The 24394-nt window shown below is 42.7% G+C and overlaps 1 protein-coding gene across 3 annotated transcripts in view; it reads left to right on the top strand.

The window, feature by feature from the left end:
• Nucleotides 1-24394, top strand: part of ZCCHC17 (zinc finger CCHC-type containing 17) — a 58201-nt gene that overhangs the window by 1765 nt on the left and 32042 nt on the right. For 2 of the 3 annotated variants that reach the window (XM_029946944.1, XM_029946945.1), the window contains exons 2-3: nt 8313-8433; nt 13288-13345. In XM_029946944.1, the coding sequence (XP_029802804.1) occupies nt 8368-8433; nt 13288-13345 (124 nt within the window). In that variant the 5' untranslated portion in view covers nt 8313-8367. Of the gene's footprint in view, nt 1-8312; nt 8434-13287; nt 13346-24394 lie in introns of those variants that run through there. The other variant, XM_029946946.1, reaches the window with a different exon arrangement.

Genomic DNA, 24394 nt, shown 5'->3' with positions numbered 1-24394 from the left:
TGTGTCTCCCTCTCTCTCTGACCCTCCCCTGCTCGAGCTGTCTCTCTCTCTCTAAAAAATAAATAAAACATTTAAACAATTTAAAAAAGAAAGAAAGAAAAAGTTTTTGTGTTAGAAAATTCTGGCATTCAGATAACATGAGAATTGAAACATGTTTATTGGCTTTATCATCATGGAGCTTATGGTGTCCTTCATGAGAGTTGGTGTGATGAGACCAGAAGCCAGCTATGAGGCAAAGATTCCGGGAAGGAAATGGAGGCAGTGAGCCTATAGAGTATTTTTCATACATGTGATCGTACAGGAGAGGAGAGGGTGTGGAAGCTGAAGGAGGTAAGGGGTCACCAAAGAGCCAGTTGAGAGGGCGAAGGAGAAAGTGAGAGAGAACTTGGGTCGTCGATGGTGTGAGAATGTGGGGATGGATGGGATCCAAAGTACAGTTGGAGAGAGAGCAACCCTAGGAAGAGGGACAGTTTGTCCAGTTAATAGAAAAGAAGAAGGAGATGAAGGCAGTAGGAACAGCTTGTACGTCCGGTACTGAGAAGATGAATGCCTCTCTCATGGCTCTTCTTTTCTCTGTAGAGTAGGTGATGGCATCGTAGACGCAGTGAGAGGAGATCAGAGATTTGAGAAGATTTTGAAAGACCTTGTTGATTGTGGGAGAGTCGTGTGTCCAGGGCAGTGTAGAATTGTCTTGCAGAGTTAAGGGCCCACTTAAGGTTGGAGATCGTAGTTTTTTTTTCTAGCCGCGTCAGGCTCTTCAGTGCGGGCATGGAGAAAACACACCACCTAAGGGGAAGACTGTGGCTTTGACTTGCTCCACCTACATTTCTACCCCTTACTGTGCAATCTCTTACTGAAAATTATGCGATGCCAAAGACGATTTCCTAGACTGCTTTGTACCTAAGATGAGAATTGAATTTGGAACTACCGAGTTAGATGTGGAGACAAAGAGGGTGAGAGCCATCCTGTTCTGCTGGCAGACATCCCCGCAGAGCTGAGGTCTCTTTGGTCAACAACTTTCTGGCTTAGTGACTTTCTGCAATGATAGCCATAACTTTCTCAATCATGGCAGAGACATACTTCGTGGGGTAGAACTCGTTCCCTGTAAGTTCTAACAGAGCCTGCTCCCATAGCCCTTTGAGGGATTTGTAAGGCACGTAACTCCCTTCTGGCTTATCATAGCTAGCATGGGTTCTGTTGTTTGCAGCCACACTTCACTCATGCTGGACAGGTGAGTGGTCAAGATGAGGAGTTAAAGGGCGGTCAGGGTATTGTTTTTATATATATATATATATATTTAAATATTTTTTTAACGTTTATTTTTGAGAGAGACAGGGAGACACAGAATCTGAAGCAGGCTCCAGGTTTTGAGCTGTCAGCACAGAGCCAGATGTGGGGCTGGAACCCACAAACTTGTGAGATCATGACCTGAGCTATAGTCGGTGGCTTAACTGAGCCACCCAGGTGTCCCTAGGGTATCATTGAAATGATGGGCAGTGGAATCCAAGCTGGAGAGAGCTCTTAGGTTGGAAGATAGTAGAGGTCAATAGATTCGGGTTCTAATGAGATCAAAGGACAGTATTCTCTGCTACAGGACTTCCATTTATCCTTAAAGTCCTATTCATTTGTCACCTCTTAAACTTCCCTGTGACCTCCAAAGCCTTGGTCTCTTTCTTGTTTTCTCAGTACTTTGAACCTGGCCACTATTTTAGCACTTATCACATTACATTGCAAGTGGTTACCAGTATCCCTACCAGATTAGGAAGTCTGTGAGGACCGGGACTGTGTTGAAAGGGGTGGTTCAGTGGTCTGGGCGTGTGGCCCTTGGAATGGCCTAGTATTTGTCTCTTTCTAGCCATGCATTTTGGTCAACTTTATTTCTGTACACAGGAATACCTACTTTGTAAAGTTGTTTTAAGGCCTGAAGGGAGGTTTATGAAGTGGCTAGCATGGAGCTTGGCATAAACATCAGTAAATATGCCAAACTGTTGAGTTACCAAGCAGTTCAAAATAGTTAGATTAAACATGGGGCGCCTGGGCGGCTCGGTTGGTTAGGCGTCTGACTGCGGCTCAGGTCATGGTCTCACGGTTTGTGAGTTTGAGCCCTGTGTCAGGCTCTGGCTGACAGCTTGGAGCCAGAAGCCTGCTTCGGATTCTAGGCCTCCCCCTCTCTGCCCCTCTCCTGCTCATGATCTGTCTCTCAATAATAAATAAACATTAAAAAATTTTTTTAAAAAGGGTTAAACAAAGTGCTTCAGTATTTCAGTAGACAGTTGTAAATTTCAGAGTGCTTTTCACTGTGCTAGGCACTGCAGAATTGGGGAGGCAGGATCTGATACTGTGTGAGACAAGGGTAGGCACTGAAGAATTTCACAGCCTAGAAAGGGAAAGAAAAATGTTGATGCTGTTTGACTCTCATCTTCATCATTCATTGTTTTGTAATCTTAAGTTACTTCGCTTCTCTCGTGTCTTAGTTTTTTCATCTACAGGATGACAGTGATAGTTGCCTGTCTTGTCAAGTGGTCCAAAAGAGAATTAAATTAGTTAAGGCAAGCAAAGCTTTCAGGTTAATGTAGACCAGTAAACACTCAAATACTAGCTATTGTTATCCGAGGACTTGGAGCGGACCTCTACGGTTATTGAGTAAGAACAGTGTGGGGTAGAGATTAAGGACTGGTCATGGGGTCGCATGCCACATGGCTAACTGTAAGCAGCCTGTGTCAAGTCACTTGACCTCCATTAGCCTCATTTTCAGTAAGATAAGAGTAATGAGGTGAATGATTCCTTTTCAGCTTTCACATTTTATGAGTCCATTTTTTGTGTTTTTCCTTGCGGTTTACTCTTCATTCTCTTTCCTGCTTCTGGAAATTTTCTTAATCCGTCCAGGACTGAAGTTCAAGAAGGAAGAAGGCTGTGTCTCAGTCATTCCATCAAGTTGTTGGGAGGGAGGAAGTTTGGCTACCAGTGTGGCATTTGAAAATCTCCCCACTTCTGATCTAGCCAACATACTGGCTGGGACTTATTTCCTCTCCATTCCTTAGACTAGAACTTTCCTCTCTTTCCTTATATGTTTGGCATACAGTGAGGCTCATTCAGTCATTCAAGAACAAACAGACAAACAACCCCCACAGAACTTTGAGTACCTGCTGCATATCAGATACCAGGAATAGAAAACCAAATAAGAAATGGTCCTTGGTTACATGTTGACATGAATTATTCTAGGCGCAGCTCATCAGAGCCTCCTCCGTGAATAATGCCCTTCTGATGATGACTCCTCATTGGAATCTGATGTTGGGAATGACTTCGTGTCAGAAATCCTCACAAGATTTAGATGTGCACTGTGGTTGAGAATGCAGGCTCTGGAGTCCTTCTGTCTTTGTTCATGTCCCTCATGTCCCCGTATTTTTATTTATCCACTGATTCTCCTTCAAATGTGTTTTTTTTTGTTTTGTTTTTTTGTTTTTTGAGAGAGAGAGGGAGACAGAATCCGAAGACAGGCTTCAGGCTCTGAGCTAACTGTTAGCTCAGAGCCTGAAGTGGGGCTCGAACCCAGGAACCATGAGATCATGACCTGAGCCGAAGTCAGACTCTCACCCGACTGAGCCACCCAGGTGTCCCTTCTCAATTCTTATACACAAGTTAAAGATCCATTAAAATCTCTTTCACTCTTAGGGTTCTATCTAGTTAGTATTGTTCTGTAACAACCACAACAAATCTAAATCCAGACAAACTTAAATACAGCAACAAAAATCTTGGTCAGATCAATAAGGTAACATATGAAATGAAGTTCCAAAGCCTGGGTGGCTCAGTTGATTGAACATCCGACTCTTGGTTTCAGCTCAGGTCATGATCTCACAGTTCATGGGTTCGAGTCTTGGGTCAGGTGGGCTCTGTGCTGACAGTGTGTCGCTTGCTTGGTATTTTCTCTCTCCCTTCATCTCTGCCCCTCCCCTGCTCATGCTTTCTTGCTTTTTCCTCAAAGAACAAAACAAAACGAAACAGTATCTTACAATTTAAGATTGTTCTGTGAACTTTAAGTTGCTTGAGAGAAGGGAGAGCAGGATGTTTTTCTTTTTCAATTGCATGTACGTTAGAAAACAGCTTTGAAACAATCACAAAATTGTGGAGGTACAGTACAAATAACATTTTTTAATGTATCATTTGAGAGCTGAGTTGCTGACCTGATGCCCATCATCCCTGAATACTTTGGTTTTCCTACAAACAAGGACATTCTCCTGTATAAACACAGTGTAATTCCTGTCATCAGAAAGTTGACATCACATTACTTCAAGTCCCTAGGCCCTGTTGTCATCCTGGACAGCCCAGTACGTGTATGCCATCAGTACCCTGCTCCTTCTCACGCCCTGCTCTTCTTTGCAAATTTCCTCCTCACCCCGTATAGGCTCTGACCTCACTCTGGGCCATCATTCCCTGGCCACACTGCCCGTCTTCACACTTTCCTTACTCTGTCCCTTGCTTTGGGAAGCGGGTGACCAGCAACTGGGTTCCTGTTGCCTTTCTATATATTACAGTGTTTAAAACATTCACATAAAATGAAGCCCTTAAGAAAGGTATTCTGTTTCTAGAATTACTACTGCAGAGCAACTCTAAATGGCATACCTCAATCCTTGTCAATTTACTTGCTCTTTTAAATCTGCAGATGTGGTCCTATTTGAGTGGACTATATCTCAGTGTTTTACAAACTTTCTTAAAACAGCAGGACTTTTTTTTTTTTTTTCAGATGAAATCTTACATAGTTGCTAATAGGTAAATTGGATCAAAGCAGAATATACTCCCGTACCCTCCTCTCCTCCTTGCTGCCATCTCCCACCCAAGGCTGGGAGGGCAAGTGGGAATCGGCAGTGAGCAGTCACTGATTACTGAAGAGAGGCTGCTAGCTTCCCAACTGCTCTGGGCGAGACCTCCCCAAAGTCTGGTTCCTTTGGGGATGTGTTCCCCCTACCTTTGGCAACTCTTCTCTGGTTGGTTGGTCTCGAGCCCTACTTCTTTGGCTTTCTTGAACCCTGGAATACCTAGATATTTCAGAATTGACTGTTTAAAAATAAACTCAGATTAACTGAGGAGTTTCTGAACAACTGCCGTAAAACTCCATATTTTTACAGGACATAATTTGAAAGAAAATATTAAGTTCCATTTTCTAAAATGGCAACCCGCTACTTTCCTGAGATTGTAAACCTGTTACTGTCATGCTTTAGGATTTCCCCCATTAATGCATGCCGCTTTCCTTCTGGAAGAATTACACAGGTTTTCGCAGTCTCCCGTTCTGTGGCAGGAGCCGACAGGAGAGCTTAAAGTTTTGTCTTTCTACACTTAGCACAGCAGAAATCTGTAGGAATCAACAACTTCAAGTTTGTCTAATGTTTTTATTGCTCTTCCCATGACCTTTGTGTAGAGAGGAACAGGTGATAGACTACGATGTTTGAGCCCAGTTTAGGGGGTCCTAGCCGCTGATGCCTCTGTTGGGCTCTGTACCTCACTAGTGCTCCACGAACTGGAGGAATTCAAGTCTCTTGATGGAGCCATTGGCCTGAGATCAGTAACCTCTGTTTGAGGATGAGAGGTGAGAGGTGCTGGTCAGAGAGAGGGGAAGGCTGGAGATGAGCCTTCGTCACTGGGAAGTAGCAGAGGCAGGATCCGACCAGGCTGTGATGCTTGGATTTAACCCATTGGCCAGCCATTTCTCAAGAACTGGCAGATCCGCCTCCATTCCACGTGCTGTTAGTAGAGTAATAAGAAACCCGGTGTGGCTGACCTCAGCAGAAAAGAGCAAGTTTCTTATAAGGTTACAAAGTTGTCTTATGACTCAAAGACAAGCATGTGGGAACCGGGGTGATACAAGAACCAGGGTGTGGAAGGCTGTTTTAAGTGAGACAGTTCAGTTTATAGATGATCCTGCAGATCAGGAAGAGTTTCCAAACCAGGACCCAGAGTCATCATCTGAAAGTGAGGGGTTGTGCGGGGGCTTGAGGAGAGAAGAAAGTATTCAGTTATAAAAATCTAGGGAAAATAAAGGTTCAAGTCTTACTGTTGGCAAATGTAATTGGGAAAAACAGAACTGAGGGTAGAACCGTTAGATTTAAATTTGTGTAGCAGTGATTTTATTCAGCGGAGTAAAGCGGCATGGCTAAGAGCCACTGGACTGCTAGTTTCCTCTCTGTTTAAAACCAGGAGACTGGGCAAGAGCATCTCCAATTCCAAAGCAGAAAGACCTTCTTTTTAAAAATTAAAAAAAATTTTTTTTTAACATGTATTCATTTTTGAGACAGAGAGAGACAGCATGAGTGCGGGAAGGACAGAGAGAGGGAGACACAGAGTCCAAAGCAGGATCAGGACCCACAAACCATGAGATCATGACCTGAGCCAAAGTCAGATGTCTAACCGACTGAGCCACCCAGGCGCCCCCAAAGCTATAAGACTTTCTACTCTGGCAGCATCAGCATCGTCTGGGGCCTTGTGGGAATGCTCAGGCTCAGGCACCACCTCTGACTTGCTGAATTGCAGTCTGTGTTTTAACATGATCCATAAATAGTTAAATTGGTGCATCCAAGGATGGATAATTATGTAGACATTAAAAAAAAGAGGTGTATGTGTGTGTGTATAAATTACTAAAATGTATTTTAAAAGTGGTTGTTAATGATTAGTAATTTCATGATTCCATTAAAAAACCTCTTCTGTATATAAAGAAGTTGTAAAGAATATAAATAAAGTTGAATAATGAGTGATTTTTTCTTATGAATATATTATCATCTGAACTTTTATTTTTTTTCTTTAAATTTTTAACGTTTATTTATTTATTTTTTTAACATATGCAATTATTTTCCATCATTTACACTACAGTAGTTACAATGACACTCCAAACAGAAAAGCAAAGTAAAAAATCAAAACACCAACTTCTGTTTCATGTAATTAGACTCATACAGAAATTAGAAGGTTAAGTAACAACTAGTTAATCACCTAATTTCACAGCTATCTGAAGTGGCGATCGTTATATAGCAGCTTATCTATGATACATTCAAGATACATGATACAATTTATTACTTGTTCATAAGCTAAAACACAGCCTGCTTAATACCTTTCCTTAAATTCCACCTCTATATTACAATATACTTGAGGTCCATGCAAAAAAGTAGCTACCTTTTATATAGGAAATGGATGATTAAGTCACCATGCAGTATTTAATACGTAGTAGCAAAATATTTACTATTGAAGCTTGAAAAGATGTGAGTTCTTTGTGTGCAGTCTTTCATTTATGCATGTGAGAGGGTTGTCTTTTTTTTTGTTTTTACATTGTAGTACTTGTTTTGCTTGTTGGTGGTGTTTGCTTATTTAATACATTCCGTCAAGGACAGAAATTACATGCTGTTTTTTGTTTTGTTTTTCTTTTCCCCTAGGAAGTGTGTCTTGGGTTTTCCCCTTATTATTTTTGTTACTTTTTTTCCCTCTTCTTTTTTTGGTGGTGGGGGTGGTTATGTTTAAATGAAGTTGCTTTTACAACACCAAAAACTTAATCATCTGAACTTTTAAAATGAGCATGTGGTTTTTGAATTTTATAAGGAAAAAACTAAGCTATTCTCTCATTTTGGAAGTCATTTCAGATTAGCACCTAGTGTGATGTTGAAAAGCAGGGACTCTGGGGGTGCTTGGCTGGTTGAGTCGGTAGGGCATCCTATTCTTGATCCTTGGGGTTGTGAGTTCCAGCCCCACGTTTGGTATAGTGATCACTTAAATAAATATAACTTAAAAAAAGCAGGGACTCTGGTGTCAGCCAGAATTTGACTCCAATATTTCCTAGTTTTTTTTGACAGAGGCCTAATAATTTGACCTCTGGGAGCCTAGTTGTTTTTCTCATTTATATAAGAATACAACCTACATCTTGAGAGTTTTGAGGCGTTTTTGAGGAGTTTATGTCTGGTGCTTAGCACAGTACGTGGACCTGGTAAGTTCTTGATAAATGTTAGCTCTTATTACTACTGTCATTCCCCTTCTTAAGATTCAGTCTCACATACATGTCTCAAAACCCTTCCCTTGACAAAAGAATAGTAATAGTAGCCATTAGAAAACAAAAAATGAAACAAACCAATGGCTTTTGGTAGGTATCAAATTGAAAAAAAAGTAAGACCAAAGTTTCCACAACTCCTCGTGATGACAGTGGGCAAAAGAGATGTGAGAAAAAGTACACAGTGTCCAGTCTGATGCCGTCACTCTGTATGTAGGGACACGCTGTAGCATATGTGCACATTCTTCCTTAATGCGGATGTCTTTCATACTGTCGTCTTGTTTTTCTGTGATAGGACACTTGAATTAGCGTTACCAGCAGAGAAATGGAGGAGCCGTAGAACATTAAGGATGAATTCAGGAAGACCCGAGACCATGGAGAACCTGCCTGCTCTCTACACTATTTTCCAAGGAGAGGTATGCTCTTTTGGCCTTGAAAACCTACCCTTTATGTTAAGCATAGACTGAAGGTGCAAAGCCGCTGGGTTTGGAGCTCTTGTCCACTTGAGAATATGTTGAGCATTGCAGGTCAATCCGGAAGGACTAGTGGAGCGTCTGGCTACTACTCCCTAAGCTCCAGACTCTTGCCCACATACTTGACATCCTCATTTGGATACCTCGCAGCATGTTTAATTTTGTTTTAAACCGAATTTTTTCTTTTCTTTCTCCCTTTCTCTATTTCTAGAAATGTGTTTATTTATTCTTTAAGAAATCTCAACACCCAACGTGGGGCTCGGACTCACAACCCTGAGATCCAGAGTCAGATGCTTGGCTTCACTGACTGAGCCAGCCAGGGGCCCCTAAATTATTTATTTTCTAACCAGATCCGTTCTTCTAGTCTTTCCCATCTCAGCAAATGGATCCATTATCCTCCCAGGTACCCATGCTAAAGTTCTCAGTGTCCTTCATTTCTCCTCTTGATTTGATCTTGATTTTTCCTCTCCCTCCAGTCCATTAGCAACTTGTGCCATTACTGCCTCCCAGATGTATCTCTTGGCTGTATACTTCTTTTATTATTCTTTTAACGTTTATTCATTTTTGAGAGACAGAGTGCAAGGCGGGGGTGGGGCAGAGAGAGAGGGAGACACAGAATCCCACGCAGGCTCCAGGCTCTGAGCTGTCAGCTCAGAGCCCGACAAGGGCTCAAACCCACAAACTGTGAGATCATGATCTGAGCCAAAGTTGAACGCTTAACTGACTGAGCCACCCAGGCGCCCCATCTTGTCTGTGTACTTCTTTAGCCCCATTAGTTCAAGCCCTCCATCTGTTGCCTGGCCTCACTGGGAACCCTGTCTATTGTAGTTCCTCTTCCATCTGTTCTTTCCATTGCAGCCAGAATAACATCTAAAATAGATTGAACATGCTGCTTTCTCACACTTCTTCTAGGCTTCTCATCTCATTGTACTTGAATTCATCCAAGCAGTTTCATGATCCCTGCATGACTTGGCCTCCTTACAACTCTGAGCATTCTAAGCTTGCTTCCTTCTCAGGACTTTCACATATGCTGTCTCTACCCCTCTCTCCCACCAACTTCTTTTTATGTTTTTGGTCTCAATCCTGATGACTGCTCAGGGATCTCTTCCCCACCATAAGAAAAGAGGCTCCCCCTGTATGTGTGTACTTGTGTAATGCTTGTCTTCCTCACAGACACTCAGCTCCATGAGGGCAGCGCCCCGAGCGTTCTGCTCGTGGTTGTGTATCTCAGTCCCAGGTAGGTGGGCAGAAAATAGTAGGTGCCCATTACATCTTTGGTGACTGAATGAATGGGCAGCCTTCGAGGAAGGAGGCATGGTGTTGTTTGGAGAGCAGACAAAACCTGGATTTCTGTCCTAGTGCTTTTACTTACTAACCGTGTGATTCCAGAGACTGTCACTTATTCTTTTGGGGCCTCAGTTTTCTCGTTTGTTAAGTGGAGATAATAACTCCTTCCATAGGATTGCCCTGATGGATCAATAAGCTATTATCCGTAAAAACAATGCCTCAAATATGGTAGGCATTCATTAATATTGTCTTCCTCCTTTCAAAGCAAAAGTAAAGGCAAAAAATTATTTTCGGTGTCTCATGAGTGCCCGTAGTTTTAACACAATTCATCCCTACGGTATTCATACTTGCTTTATGGTTTACAAAAGTTTCATCTTCTAATGAGGACAGACTTTGTATCTGTCAGTTGGTTGTAGATAATTTTGGCTTTTGACTTCTGTCAAGTCAGTCCCGACTTGTAATGTGAAGTCAAGATGCAAAGGTTAATAACATTCTAGCATATAGCAAACTATTCTGCTCTTCAGAGCCTTTATTCTTTCTCTTTAAGGCCCAAGGTATCTCCAAAGATCAACGAGGTAGGTACAAGGGCTCAGGAAAAAGAAGTAATGCCACTAGAGACGAAATTGATTTTTCTGGTGACGAAGCCTTCGTTTGTCAGATGTTGCACAAAAGACAGAACAGTTCTGTACCCTTCCACAAACTGACTCAGATTTCTAAAGTGGCTGCTGACAGTTTCTTAAATGAGGTGGGACTTGAATTAGTGTAGGGTTTATATTTTACTGTTAAGGATGGATGAGATAGGAGAATGTTTGGAGAGATCTTAGTAGTTCTAGCTTAGAGTTTCAGAAGGACATTTTGAAAAATGATGGTTTAGAAGTAGTTGGAATTGGGGAAAGAGAATTGCTTGATGAAGCAAAAGGAAGAAGCTATTTTTCAGAATATTCATCCACAAACATTTTTATTCTTATTTTTTAAGTTGAGAGAGAGTACACATGAGCACTGGGGTGGGGGGGGCAGAGAGAGCGAGAATCTCTCAAGCAGGCTCCCCACTCAACATAAAGCCCAATGCAGGGCTCAATCCCATGACCCTGGGATCATGACCTGAGCTGAAATATAGAGTGGCATGCTCAGCCGACTGAGCCACCCAGGTGCCCCTTCATCCACGAATGTTTAATGAGTCCCTAATATTTAAAAGAAGACCCAGTTACATTAAATTTTATTTATTTATTTTTAAATCTTTATCTGTTTTTGAGAGAGAGCAAGGGAGCACACCTGCCTTCTCAAGCAGGGGAAAAGCAGAGAGAGAAAGGAGGACAGAGGATCCACACTGACACCAGCAAGCCCGGTGTGGGACTCGAACTCACGAAGCACCAGATCATGACCGAGCTGAAGTCTGATGCTCAACCAACTGAGCCACCCAGGCGCCCCAAGACCCTGTTTCATTAAAATTAAAGAAAAATTGTAGGCCTAACATATGTCAGCACTTTTACACATTCTGTGTCATTGATTCTCTCCCAAAAATTGTTAACTCTGTTTTATGGATAAGGAAACTTCTCTCAAAAGTAATTAATTAAGTAATTGCCCAATGGTTGATAAATGGCAAAACTGGGATTTTAAGTTTTTATTTATTTAAAAAAATTTTTTTAATGTTTACTTATTCTTAAGTGGGGGCAGAGAGAGAGGGAGACACAGAATTTGAGGCAGGCTCCAGACTCTGAGCAAGCTGTCAGCACAGAGCCCAATGCAGTGCTTGAACCCATGAACGGCGAGGTCATGACCTAAGCCAAAATCAGACATTTAACTGACTGAGCCACCCAGATGCCCCTAAAATTTTTTTTAATGCTTATTTGTTTTTGAGAGAGAGAGAGATTGAGCTGGGGAGGGGCAGAGAAAGAGGAAAAAACGAGACTCCAAAGCCAGATCCGAACTGTCAGCAGAGAGCCCGACGCGGAGCTCAAACCCATGAACCATGAGATCATGACTTGAGCCGAAGTCAGACACTTGAGTCACTCAGATGCTCCTAAAACTGGGATTTTATTTTTTTAATTCTTTTTTTTTAATGTTTTTTTATTTTTGAGAGACAGAGAGAGACAGCATGAGCAAGGGAGGGTCAGAGAGATAGGGAGACACAGAATCTGAAGCAGGCTCCAGGCTCTGAGCTGTCAGCACAGAGCCCGGTGTGGGGCTCGAACTCATGAACCGTGAGATCACGACCTGAGCCAAAGCCGGCCACTCAACTGACTGAGTCACCCAGGTGCCCCAAAACTGGGATTAAGCCCATTCCTCTCTCCGAGTCTGCTTTCTGCTAAACTGCACCTGGGGTTGTCCAGTTGCACATAAATGCAAGGAAGAACCAAAAGAACCTTAAAGGAAGAACTGTATAATTAAAAGGAACCTGTGGGTAGCCCTCATGTAGTTAAGACTCATTGGGTTCAAATCCCAGCTCTGCTACCTACTAGCTTTGAACACTGGGTAAGTTAGCCTGTCCATGCATTAGTTTTGTCATCTATCAAATGAGAATGGTAAGGGCACCAACATCACAGGGCGTCATGAGGATTATGTGAAGCACCTTGTGCAGCTCTTTCCATGGAGTGAGCGCTCAGTGTGGATGAGCAAACAGCAGGGCTGTGCGCTTGTCCTGTTCACTCCCCTTCTCGTAGTTACGGTGAAGCTGAATAGAGAGTTAGCATCCAAGTTGAAACAACTAAGTCAAGTCACCGAATAAATAAAGTTTATATGATTGTACTGAATACTTGATAAAAATGAATTTAGCGATAAAAATGGAATGTGGCAACAATTTCAGTTTTGGTCCATAGGTTGGAGGCTGGGCTAGAGAATGGAGGGGAGGTAGAGATAGAGTTTGGGATAATGATTTATTTATCTGGCAAGAGGTTCTGGGCTTTTCATTATTGTCTCCTGTTCCACAGACCCATCGAGCCTCTGACTTCTCCATCTTAGGTCAACTCCACAAAAGACTTGGGGACAACTCTTTTTCTCTGATTACATCTTTTTAGGTTCTGCCAGATGTCTGCGTATTGGCTCTTTCTGTACTTGTCTTGATAAAACCCAAGACTGGTTTGGAGGGAAGTAGAGCAGGCTGTATAGTCTGGTTTGACTTGAAGTTTAGGAAAAAAAGGGTGTCCTGTATAATCCATCCCAAATTATTAGAGTATTAGGATTGGAGGCCTCAGTCCCAGCCAATAGAAGATGTGACTAGATTTTTTTGCCGTTTGTTCCTTTTCCTTAGATACCTCCTTTGGCGCTTTCAGTAGGTACAGGATTTGGGCATCCCCAGAAAGTGCCATGCCATCTGACGGTACTCTCACGTACCCGCCCGCCTGAATTTCATGAAGAACAGAAAGAATATCTAACAGGACATGACTTTTAGGCAGCTCTGCAGCAGTCAGGACCAAGTAGACATTCAGGGACACTAGGTTAAACGCCACAGAAGAGAGATTCTCATTGGTGTGACATTGATTTTCATTTGTTTGTGTTTTTTTGTCTTTATAGGTTGCTATGGTGACAGACTATGGAGCCTTTATCAAAATCCCAGGCTGTCGGAAGCAAGGTGGGAGTTTATAACTTGAAGTTCAGCCCTCCCATTCCCCTCCTGTCTGTCACCCCCACCACATCCTGATTACAGACTCTTACTTCTCAAACAGGAGTTTTGCTTCTGTCTTTAGTGTAGAGATAGGAATGTAGACAAGTGACGACGGTCCGTGTTTTTGTAGGTCCTCACTCGAAAGAACGGTGCCCTCTGACACAGTGGGGGGCTGGGTATAGCTGCTCGGGTTCACTTCTGGAGCCAGCTCTTACCTAACCTTCTCCTGTGACCCTAGGCAAGGCACTTGACTTCCTTGGTCTTAGGATTTGGGGTAGGGCAAGCTACTTGCTCTCTGAGGCTGACATCGTAAGTTTTCTAGTATATGGCACATAGAATGGGAATAGTGCCGTAACCAATACAAATGTATGTTATATGTATCATGCTTTACATTTTCTTTTTAAATAATAGGCATTTTGTTGAACCTTTTTTGAGACTCCCGTTCAGGTCTATAATCTTATTTGTTTCTTAAAATAAGTGGGTTAAATAGAAAAAGTGAGTTCCACGGCCTGGTGGCCTGCTCAGAGTGATTTAGCTAGGTGATGGCACAGCCCGCACCCCCTGACTCCTAGCCTGGCGGGCTTTCACCATATCACAGTGCCAGTGCGTCCAAGGACTCCACTTGCTAATTCCTCCTGCTATAATAAGGATTTATCGAACATTTTAATGTAAAAAAATGTAACTATAAGGATAGTATTAGAAGAAAATACAGAATAATATTTGACAGGGCACTTGGGTGGCTCAGTTGATTGAGTGCCTGACTTTGGCTCAGGCGATGATCTCGCAGTTTGTGGGTTTAGGCCCTGCATCGGGCTCTCTGCTGTCAGCACGGACCTCATTTCGGATCCTCTGTCTCCTCCCCGCCCCTCCCTCGGGCACTCTCTCTCTCTCAAAAATAAATAAATGTTAAAAAAGAAAAGAAAAGCAGAAATTAAAAAAAAATAGAATGATATTTGACTACATAAAAATAAAAAACTTTCAAAAATCATAAGCAAAGTTAAGTAGGAAAAAAATTGGCAGGACACGTGACAAAAGACTAATAAAAAAGAGGGGAGTAGGAACAGGGGTCAAGAATATGGAAAGAATTCACAGGAGAAAGAATAGCAATTAATCTTAAAAGATACTTATTCTCAAGATTGATTTAAAACTAATTGGTGGGGGAGGGGGGGCGGTGCCTGGGTGGCTCAGTTGGTTAAACGTCCAACTTCAGCTCAGGTCATGATCCCATGGTCTGTGGGTTCGAGCTCTGCCTTGGGCTGGGCTCTGTGCTGACAGCTCAGAGCCTGAAGCCTGCTTTGGATTCTATGTCTCCTTCTCTCTCTCTGCCCCTCTCCCACTCATGCTCTGCCTCTCTCTGTCTCAATAATAAATAAATAAATAAATAAATAAATAAATAAATAAATAAATAAGTAAATACATACTTAGGGGCCTTCTGGGTGGCTCAGTCGGTTAAGCGCCTGACTCTTGATTTCAACTCAGGTCAAAATCTCATAGTTCCTGAGATTGAGCCCTGTGTTGGGCTCTGTGCTGACATCGAGGAGCCTGCTTGGGATTCTCTCTCTCCCTCCCTCTCTGCACCTCCCCTGTTTACCCGGGCCTTCTCTCTCTCTCTCTCTCTCTTCTCTCTCTCTCTCTCTCTCTCTCTCTCTCTCTCTCTCTCTCTCTCTCTCAAAATAAACAAACATTACAAAAAACAAACTAACTTAAACTGTGGCACATCCATACAATGGAATACTACTCGGCAATAAAAAGGAACAAGAATGCAGTATCCATGATGCAACAATCTGAATACGTCTCCAGGAAATTATGTTTGGTGAAAAAAGCTAATCCCAAAAGGTTGCATGCCTTATGATTCCTTTTGTGTAACATTCTTTTTTTTCCCCTACAGTTTTATTGAGATGTAATTCATGCACCATACATGTCACTCCTTTTGTGTATTCACAGTTTTGCAACTGCAGTCTAATTTGAGAGCATTTTTGTCACCCAAAAAGAAACTGTACTAACTCGCAGTCACTCCAAATTACTGTCCTGCCTGCCCAAGCCGTAGGCAACCACTAGTCTTCCCTCTGTTTTATATGTTTGCCTCATTTGGACATTTCTTATAAGTGGAATCAGAGAACATGTGGTCTTTTATGATTGGCTTCTTTCACTCAGCATTTTTTTTCAAGGTTCCTGCATTCTGTAACATCAGTACTTTAGTTGTTTTTATTTCCATTCCAAAATGTGGTATGTAATTAATAACCAGTTCTGTAGTTCTCTGATTGTTTGATTCTCTGACACGAACTGGGAATCCTATAGTTCAATTCAGTTCTGACACTAACTACCCAGAGGTAGCATCAGACTCACAGATTTAAGGACCCAATCCCACAAGACTGCCCTCACTTCGGATGCCAGTCACAAGTATTCAGTCCCCAGGTTACCCGCACTTCTGTCAGACTTGGCTACACATCTGAATGTCCCCACACCACCTCCCCAGTTTCAGTAATTTTCCAGAACAACTCAGAGAACACCAGAAATACTATACTTATGGTTACAGTTTATAATAAAGGATACAAATGAATAGTCAAATGAGGAAGTATGTAGGATAAGGTCCACAAGGGTCCCAAGTGCAAGAGCCCCTGTTTCGGTGGAGTTGGCATGTGGATGTATTTGCCAACCCAGAAGCTCTCCAGACCTTATCGTTGAGGGATTTTTGTGGACGCTCTAATATAGAAGCCTAATTGATTAAAGTGTTGGTCATTGGTGGCTTACCTCTTGTCTCCAGCTCCTCTCCTTTCTGGACGTCAGAGGGTAGGGCTGAAAATTCCATGCCTCTCATCACGTGATTGGTGTGATGGTTACCAGTCCCCCTCTTGAAGCTTTCTGGGGGCCACTAATAGTCTCCTGATAGCATAAACTTGGGTAATGCTGCAAGGGGCTTAGGAGTATAACAAGATGCTCTCACCACTTGGGAAATTCCGAGAGCTTATAAGTTCTGTGTCAGGAACCCAGGGACAAAGGCCAATGTATATTTCTCATTATACTACAGTATCGGTGCTCAGGATCCTGGCTGTGGTGGTATACTATAGCTCGGCAAAATGTTACCACCAGAGGAAACTGGGTAAAGAGTACCCAGAGTTTCTTAGTATTCTCTTTTGATTACACATGAATCTAAAATTCTCAAAATATTTTTGAAAGTGATTTAAAACACTCCTAAGATTTTTGAGATTAACAAATATTAAAAACATTGCTATTACTCTGTATATTAACTAGCTGGAATTAAATAAAAACTTAAAAAAAAAATCACTGTTAATACCCAAGTTTGCAAATGGGTATTTCCAATGATAGTTTTACTCACTGTTGGGAGCATAAATTGTTACAGATATTGGCAATGCTTATTAACATTAAAAAAATTTTTTTAACATTTATTTTTGAGAGAGAGAGAGAGACACACAGACACACACACACACACACACACACACACACACACACAGGGCAAGTGGGGGAGGGACAGAGAGAGGGAGACACAGAATCCAAAGCAGGCTCCAGGCTCCCAGTTGTCAGCACAGAGAGCCCAGTGCAGGGCCCACACCCATGAGACATGAATTCCTGACCTGAGCTGAAGTCGGCCACTTAACTGACGGAGCCACCCAGGTGCCCTGACATTTTCTTTATATACAAAAAAATTTTTTTATTTTTAGAAAGAGAGTGTGAGCAGGAGAAGGGCAGATGGAGAAAGAAAGAAAGAAAGAGAATCCTAAGCAGGCTCCATGCTGAGTGGAGGTGCGGGGCCTCTATCTCGTGACCCTGGGATCATGACCTGAGCAGAAATCAGGAGTCAGATGCTCAGACTGACCCACCCAGGCACCGCGCCTATTAACATTTTTATTGTTAATTGCTTGCCCTTTGACCCAGCGGCCCCTTAGGGGATTCAGTTTGCAGTGTAGACTCAGATAGCTGATGTGCATCTGTGCAGTGGACTATGCAGATGATCAGAAGAATGGTACTTTGATGCTGGCGCCTGCTTCGTTTTACCAGAAAGGATCTGTGAAAAGTTTTGATGCAACTCCCCCACACCAGCCTGACTGGGAGCTGTTGTCGGATCCCACTGGTAAGAACAGCACTCTGATTTCAGAGACGCTAAGATGAGGCCCGGGAAGTGCCTCCACTCTACTGCGGTGATCAGATGTCCAAGCCAAGATGGAAAAGCATGCCCCGGCAGTTTCCATAGCGAGCCCCCTGAAATTTTACAGCCTGGGTCCGTGTGCCGGTGTCGGTTTTGAACTTCCGCATAGGTTTAGAAGAAAGCCTGGAAGCACACTGACTCCACAAACTGTTGACAGTGGTCACCCCTGGAGGGTTCGGTCTGCTAGGGGAGACGTGGACACTGAAGAGGGACTTTTTCTTTGTGCCATTTCTTAAACCAGAATTTTTCTTTAAAAAAAAAAGTCCAGGGGCGCCTGAGTGACTGTCGGTTGAGTGTCCGACTTTGGCTCAGGTCATGATCTCACAGTTGGTGAGCTCGACCCCCGCTCCCCCACCCCGGAACCGGGCTTTGTGCTGACCGCTTGGAGCCTGGCGTCTGCTTCGGATTCTGCGTCTCCCTCTCTCTCTGCCCCTGCCCCGCTCAGTCTTTGTCTCTCTCTCTCTCTCTCTCTCTCTCTCTCAAAAATAATAAATAAATAAATAATATTTTTTTAAAGTCCAACAGCTGACCTTTGGATCATAAAGCCGTGCATGTAGCCTTGGAGACTACTGTGCCACAAAATGGCATTTTGGAATTAGAAAGCGCTCACCAATAGGTTCCAAACTAGCAATCAGCAAAGTCAAAGGTCCTCATTTTCTGCTGTCTGGGATCTAACGAAAGGGACTCATCCCCGTCCTTATAGACACAGCCTCTCTTGGTCTGAGGACAGGTGTTGTTAGTGTGCTCGCTCGCTGCAGTACCCAGAGGCCTCATCCTTACTTGAGCGCCTCTGTGGCACTGTGGGGACTGTGCAGACGGACGGCCTGACGTCTCCCAGCAGTTAGGCTTCAACGCACTTGTGTCCGTGCCCTGTCTGGGGATGCCCCTCACGGCAGCTGCCTGCCTATGAGTGGGGCTGTTAGTCTGCCAGCGGTGGGGACAAGCCTCAGAGGGAGAGCGCAGGGGGCCGAGGAGTTAGGCAGGAACTCTCTAATCCCGGGCTTCTCTGTGGCTTTGCTACATAACTCAGAGCAGTCGTATTTTATTCAGCTTCTCTGCTCTCAAAGGGGAAAGATCATTAAGTCCCAAGCCAAAAGGACTGAGCTCTAAGAGAATCCTGGTCTCCAGATTTTAGTGTTTTGATTCAGGAAGGGAGAACCTAACTTTCAGTTGTTTTTCTCAGGCTTCTGTTCTCAGAATTTTTATCACGAATGAGTTGAAGACCCCTTTTGAGTATTCAGATCTAAAGTAGATTTTCCCCTGGCTCACAGTGCTGCCTGATAGCAGGATCTGTGTTGTTGGAAGTGTTCTGTATCCGTTTAGATGTGTTTTCTGATGCCAGCCAATTCTCTGGATTTCAACTACAGGTGTCTTCATTCGATTCTGACACTATCTCCCTGGAGTTAGTGTCAGGTCCCACAGGTTAACGAGGCTCAGACTCACAAGACCACCCCTACTTCAGATGCCAGCTGCCCCCTGTACTTCCCGTTGGTGGGCTGTGCAGCAGGGGTTCCCCACACCCCCTCCTCGAGGTTGATAATTTGCTAGAACAGCTCTCAGGACTCAGGGAAACACTGTTTCTTATGTTTGCGGGTTTTATTATAAATGATACAGTCAGGCCCAGCCAAGGTATGGGTGGGGGGTGTACTCTGACACAACACCCCCTAACTGAGCCACCCAGGCACCCTAACTTCATTTACTTTAATTAATTTAAATTTAAACTTAAAACAGCAGCATGACAGGACACCTGGGTGGCTCAGTCAGTTAAGCGTTTGACTTCAGTTCAGGTCATGATCTACCGGTGCGTGAGTTCAAGCCCCAAGTTGGGCCCCACACTGACTGCAGAGCCTGCTTGGAATTCTTTCTTCCCTCCTCACTGCCCCTCCCCCACTTGCATGTGTGTGCTCTCTCTGTCAAATAAATTTTAAAAAGAAAGTGAAATGGAATAAATATTTAAAACAACAAAACAGCAACATGGCTAGTGACTCTCATAGTATCAGTGCAGTTTTTTTTATAACTTTTATAACATCCTTTTTTCTTAATGTTTATTTATTTTTGAGGGTGAAGAGAAGGACAGGGAGAGAATTCCAAGCAGGCTCAGTGCTGGCAGCAGAGAGCCTGACCCAGGGCTTGATTTCCTGAACTGTGAGATCATGACCTGAACCAAAATCAAGAGTCGGATGCTTAACCAGCTGAGCCATCCTGGTGCCCCCAAGATTATACTTTTTGTTTTGTTTTGTTTTAAAATTTATTTATTGTGTGTGTGGGGGGTGGGGGGGAAGAGGGAGAATACCCAGCACGTTCCACACTGTCAGCATGGAGCCCAGCACGGGGCTTGAACTTACAAACTGGAAGATCATGACCTGAGCCAAAATCAAGAGTTGGGCACTTAACTGACTGAGCCACACAGTGCCCCCCCAACATTATACTTTTAAAGTGTCCTGCTTATGGTAGAAGCTCAAATATTTTTAGTGATGAAATCAGTGTAGCAAATAATTATTGAGTCCCATTATCTGGTCACTATGTTAGATAGGAACACGGAGATAAGAGACAGGAAAACATAGTCCCTACTGCCCTGCTGTTCATAGTCTAGAGATAGGAACAAATCACAGTGTAGTGTAATGACATAAATGAGGTTGCGGTTGTCCACTGAGCTGGGAGAAAGCCGCCTGAGGAATAGCAGGTGTCCAATACATTTTATTAAACGAATAAATTAGTTCTAGTCCCAGCGCCACCATTTACTGGCTTTTGACTTCAAGTTGCTTTGGACTTGAGCCTTCGTTTTCCTTATCTGTGAAATGGGAATGATGTGCATATTTTAGAGTTTCTTATCTTTCAGGATCCTGTCTTATTTGTCCTTGAATCTACTGTTGCCTATCATATTGTGGATATTTAGTAACTATTTGAATGAGTTCATAATCCCAATGAGATAAAGGATGTGAAAGCACTTTAATTTGTGGGCTTACATTATTATTGTAAAGCATTGATTGGAGATAACTTATTTGAAAATTCTAGAAAGGAAATTTATATCCCCCAAAGGTAAAGGAGACCTTTTACTTTGACAGATTTTGGCTGCAGCTGTTCTCTAATGGTCTGTACTTTTCACCTCTTTCCTTTATTGCTAGTGGAAGATGTGAAAGAAATTAAGGTTGAACAATGCATTTGGGAGAATATTTTCAAGGGAACGATAATAGACTAACTCCTCTTTTTCTTTCTTTGTGGCGATTGAGATGCTAGTTCTTTCCGAGTTGTCAGAATTGTTTTTTCTTCTTTTACCGGCAGGTAGTCAGGTGGGACTCATTCTGTTTGAGTGTCATGTTGGGTTTACTGAGCATGATGATGGACTTGATATGCCTCTTGGGCATTTGTGGCTTCCTGTCAGAAACCCAGGCACAGACTGCTCCGAACAGCTCCCTTCCATGCAGACTGAGAAGCAAAGCATATTTGTTGTTTCTGTTGATTTCAGAGCATATGCCAAAGCAGAATTAGATGTGTTTCTATCACTGGTAGATAAGACCGGCTTTCTTTTTCTTTTTTTTAATTGAAAAGATAACACAGATCAATGATAATAAATGGAAAAATAACCGTAGGTTGTAGAAGACCTGACAGACTTATTTATTTATTTATTTTGAGGTCAGAGAGCGAGAGAAAGTGTGCGCATGTGTGTACGTGTGTTAGCAGGAGAGGGGCAGAGAGAGAGAGTAAATCCTAAGCAGGCGCCATCCCGTGACTGTGAGATCATGACCTGAGCCACAATCGAGAGTTGGCCGCTTAACCCACTGAGCTACGCAGGTGCCCCACAGACTCATATTTGAATTGCAGTTCTTTCTTCATCAGCTCTGTGACCTTGGACAATATACTGCTACAGTGTTTTCTCATGTGAACCTATGTCACAGGGTGGATCTAAGGGTGAAGTGAACAAGTGGATATCCTGGATTTAGTGAGGTATCCAGCCCAGAGCAAGGGGGCCTCAAATGTATTATTTGGTGCCTCTACTACTATACACACTTAATCCAACTGTCGGTGGTTTATGTGGTTAGCAGTGAAACACCTCCCAAGAGTATAGACTGGTTTCTCAAAATGAAACTAGTGGTGAGTCCCCCACCCAGAGGATGGGATTAGCCTTAGATAGCAGTGTATCAGACAATTGCCTATAAATTTGTGACTAAAGGGATGAGAGCATTCAAGATTTGGACAAGATGATTTGGGTGTGATTCCAGGGAAGAAGGATTGGAATGAAATTATAATTCAGGAGACTGAAATTTAATTGACTATCATTCTGTGTGGCGGGAGAGTGTAGAAACAGGTTGGGGTTGTCAGCCTGGAACACAGTATAGGAAAGTCTGAGAATCTGAAGATGGTGGTGTTTTTGTACCTTATAAAGAAGGGCAGAAAGGAATCTGATGGTAGGAACTAGAGAAAGGTGATTCCTTTATGAGGAAGTGATAATAAGTCCATTAAACTTTTGTGGACTGGAAACCTATCTTAAAACATTGATCTCTTTTATTCTGATTCTGTGTTGAAGCAATTTCTGATCACTTATCTAATGTTTTAGGTATTTGATACTGGAGCAGTGGTGGGTAGTTTAACTATTAGGTAAGAACTAGGAATTAATAAAGTACATCCTCTGTTGTAAATTAATATATTGATGAATTGTGTCTATCCCTGTACCAATCACTAAGTTGACAATCTGGCTAATGTATTTTAGTACGTAAACATCTGTATGCTTCAGACTCCTGTATGTGTTTGTATCCAGCTGCCTGCCTGACATTCGCATTCAAGACTTACAGCTAGACCATTTCCTTTATTTAATTTACCCCTCAAGCTAAGGTCTTTTGGTAATAAGTGGTTAATGTTTCAACTATAAAAATTCTGTACCTTGGCATAACTTTTTATATTCCTTTTCGGTCTGTGTCTATATGAGACATAGTTTTATTTCGATCATAGTGTATATATCACTTTCCATTTTGCCTTGAAGATATTTATGATTAAAATTACTGCACGTGGAGTGCCTGGGTGGGTCAGTCGTTTAAACCTCAGACTTCGGCTCAGGTCATGATCTCGCAATATGTGAATTCAAGCCCCACGTGAGACTCTATGTTGACAGTGCAGAGCCTGCTTGGGATTCTCTCTCTCCTCATCTCAAAATAAATAAACTTAAGAAAAATAAAAAGATTATGCTTACTATAGAAAAATAAGAGGGAATTTTTAAAGTTTATATTTGTTTTTCAATGTTTATTTTTGAGAGAGAGAGTGCAAGTGGAGGAGGGCCAAGAGACGGGCACAGAGGATCTGAAGCAGGTTCTGTGCTGACAGCAGAGAGCCTGGGGCTCAAACTCAAAAAGTGGGAGTTCGTGACGTGGGCCAAAGTCAGATGCTTAACTGACTGAGCCACCCAGGTACCTTAAGTTTATTTATTTTACTTATTTATTATGAGAGACCCGTGCTTGTGAGTGGAGGAGGGGCAGAGAAAGAGAGAATTACAGGCAGGTCCTGCGCTGTCATGGTCAGCTGTCAGCACAGAGCCTGATGCAGGGCTTGAACTCATGGACCTGAGACCATGACCTGAGCTAAAATCCCCCAGGTGCCCCAAGTGGGGAAACTTTAAAGGAACTATATGATACTACTACCACCCAGAGATGGGTGCTGTTAATATTTTGGTATGTTTCTTTATAAATCACATGTACATAAAAGTTGATGTATTGAGATTAAGATTATATTCTCTGTATATATCTTGTCACTTTTTACACTTAGTGAACTTTAAACATTTCTCCATCTGTTAACATACTTTTGTAAACCTTTAAATGGCATTATTCTATCATTCAGACGTACCACATAATTGTTTTAAGTTGCTTTCACTTTTTCACTACTAATACTTTGAGAAATTCCATATTGAACCAGGAGAGGTGCCCAGACCAAAAAATATTCTACTTTGGGATCAGATGGGAGCACAAATGGCTAGTGCCATTCTTTCCTTGTTTATGGTACAGACTTCTCTTTTCAGAAAGGAAAAAAAAAAAATCTCTCAAGTAGTATTAGATTCAACATTAATTTTCTTCATAGTTTGCATTAGCAACAGAGGAAAGAAGTGAGTTTTAGCCTGAGAGGACAGCTGCAGCCAGAAAATGTCAAAGGGACAGGTTTCCCTTTCCTTTAGAGCTTCTGGATTTCCCCTCCAGACTTCCCACCCAGGCTGCTCTGCCCATTACACCATCGGTGGGGAGAAAACACAGCTTGCCGAATTTTATCCAATTTGGAGGTTACGTGATGTGTCTAAAATTAACATAAAAACATATGGGATGTGTATGACACATATGGGATATATACGACGTGTTTTGGAGCCCTAGACTTCCTCATAGGCTGTTCGACCTCCAGAATGAGCTGACGTGGGTATGGGAGACCCAGTGGTCAGAGCAAGCAGGGACTTCCAATAGGAGCTCCAAGCAGAGGCCTGGTGCTTTTATTATTTTTTAAATTTATTTTTATTTTTATTTATTTACTTATTTTAATAGTTTGTTGTCAAATTGGTTTCCATACAACACCCAGTGCTCTTCCCCACAAGTGCCCTCCTCCATTACCACCACCTCCTTTCCCCCTTCCGCTCCCCCTTCAACCCTCGGTTCGTTTTCAGTATTGAACAGTCGATCAGATTTTGCATCCTTCTCTCTCCCCAACTCTCTTTCCACCTTCCTGTCCCCATGGTCCTCCATTAGGTTTCTTCTGTTCTCCTGTTAGACCTATGAGTGCAAACATATGGTATCTGTCCTCCACCTGACTTATTTTACTTAGCAAGACACCCACGAGGTCCATCCACTTTGCTACAAATGGCCAGATTTCATTCTTTCTCATTG

This window comes from Suricata suricatta, chromosome 8, assembly GCF_006229205.1.
Source record: "Suricata suricatta isolate VVHF042 chromosome 8, meerkat_22Aug2017_6uvM2_HiC, whole genome shotgun sequence".
In the NCBI taxonomy this organism is placed as follows: Eukaryota; Metazoa; Chordata; class Mammalia; order Carnivora; family Herpestidae; genus Suricata; species Suricata suricatta.
Note: the sequence above shows the minus strand (reverse complement) of the source record. Positions and strands in the feature narration are given on the sequence as shown.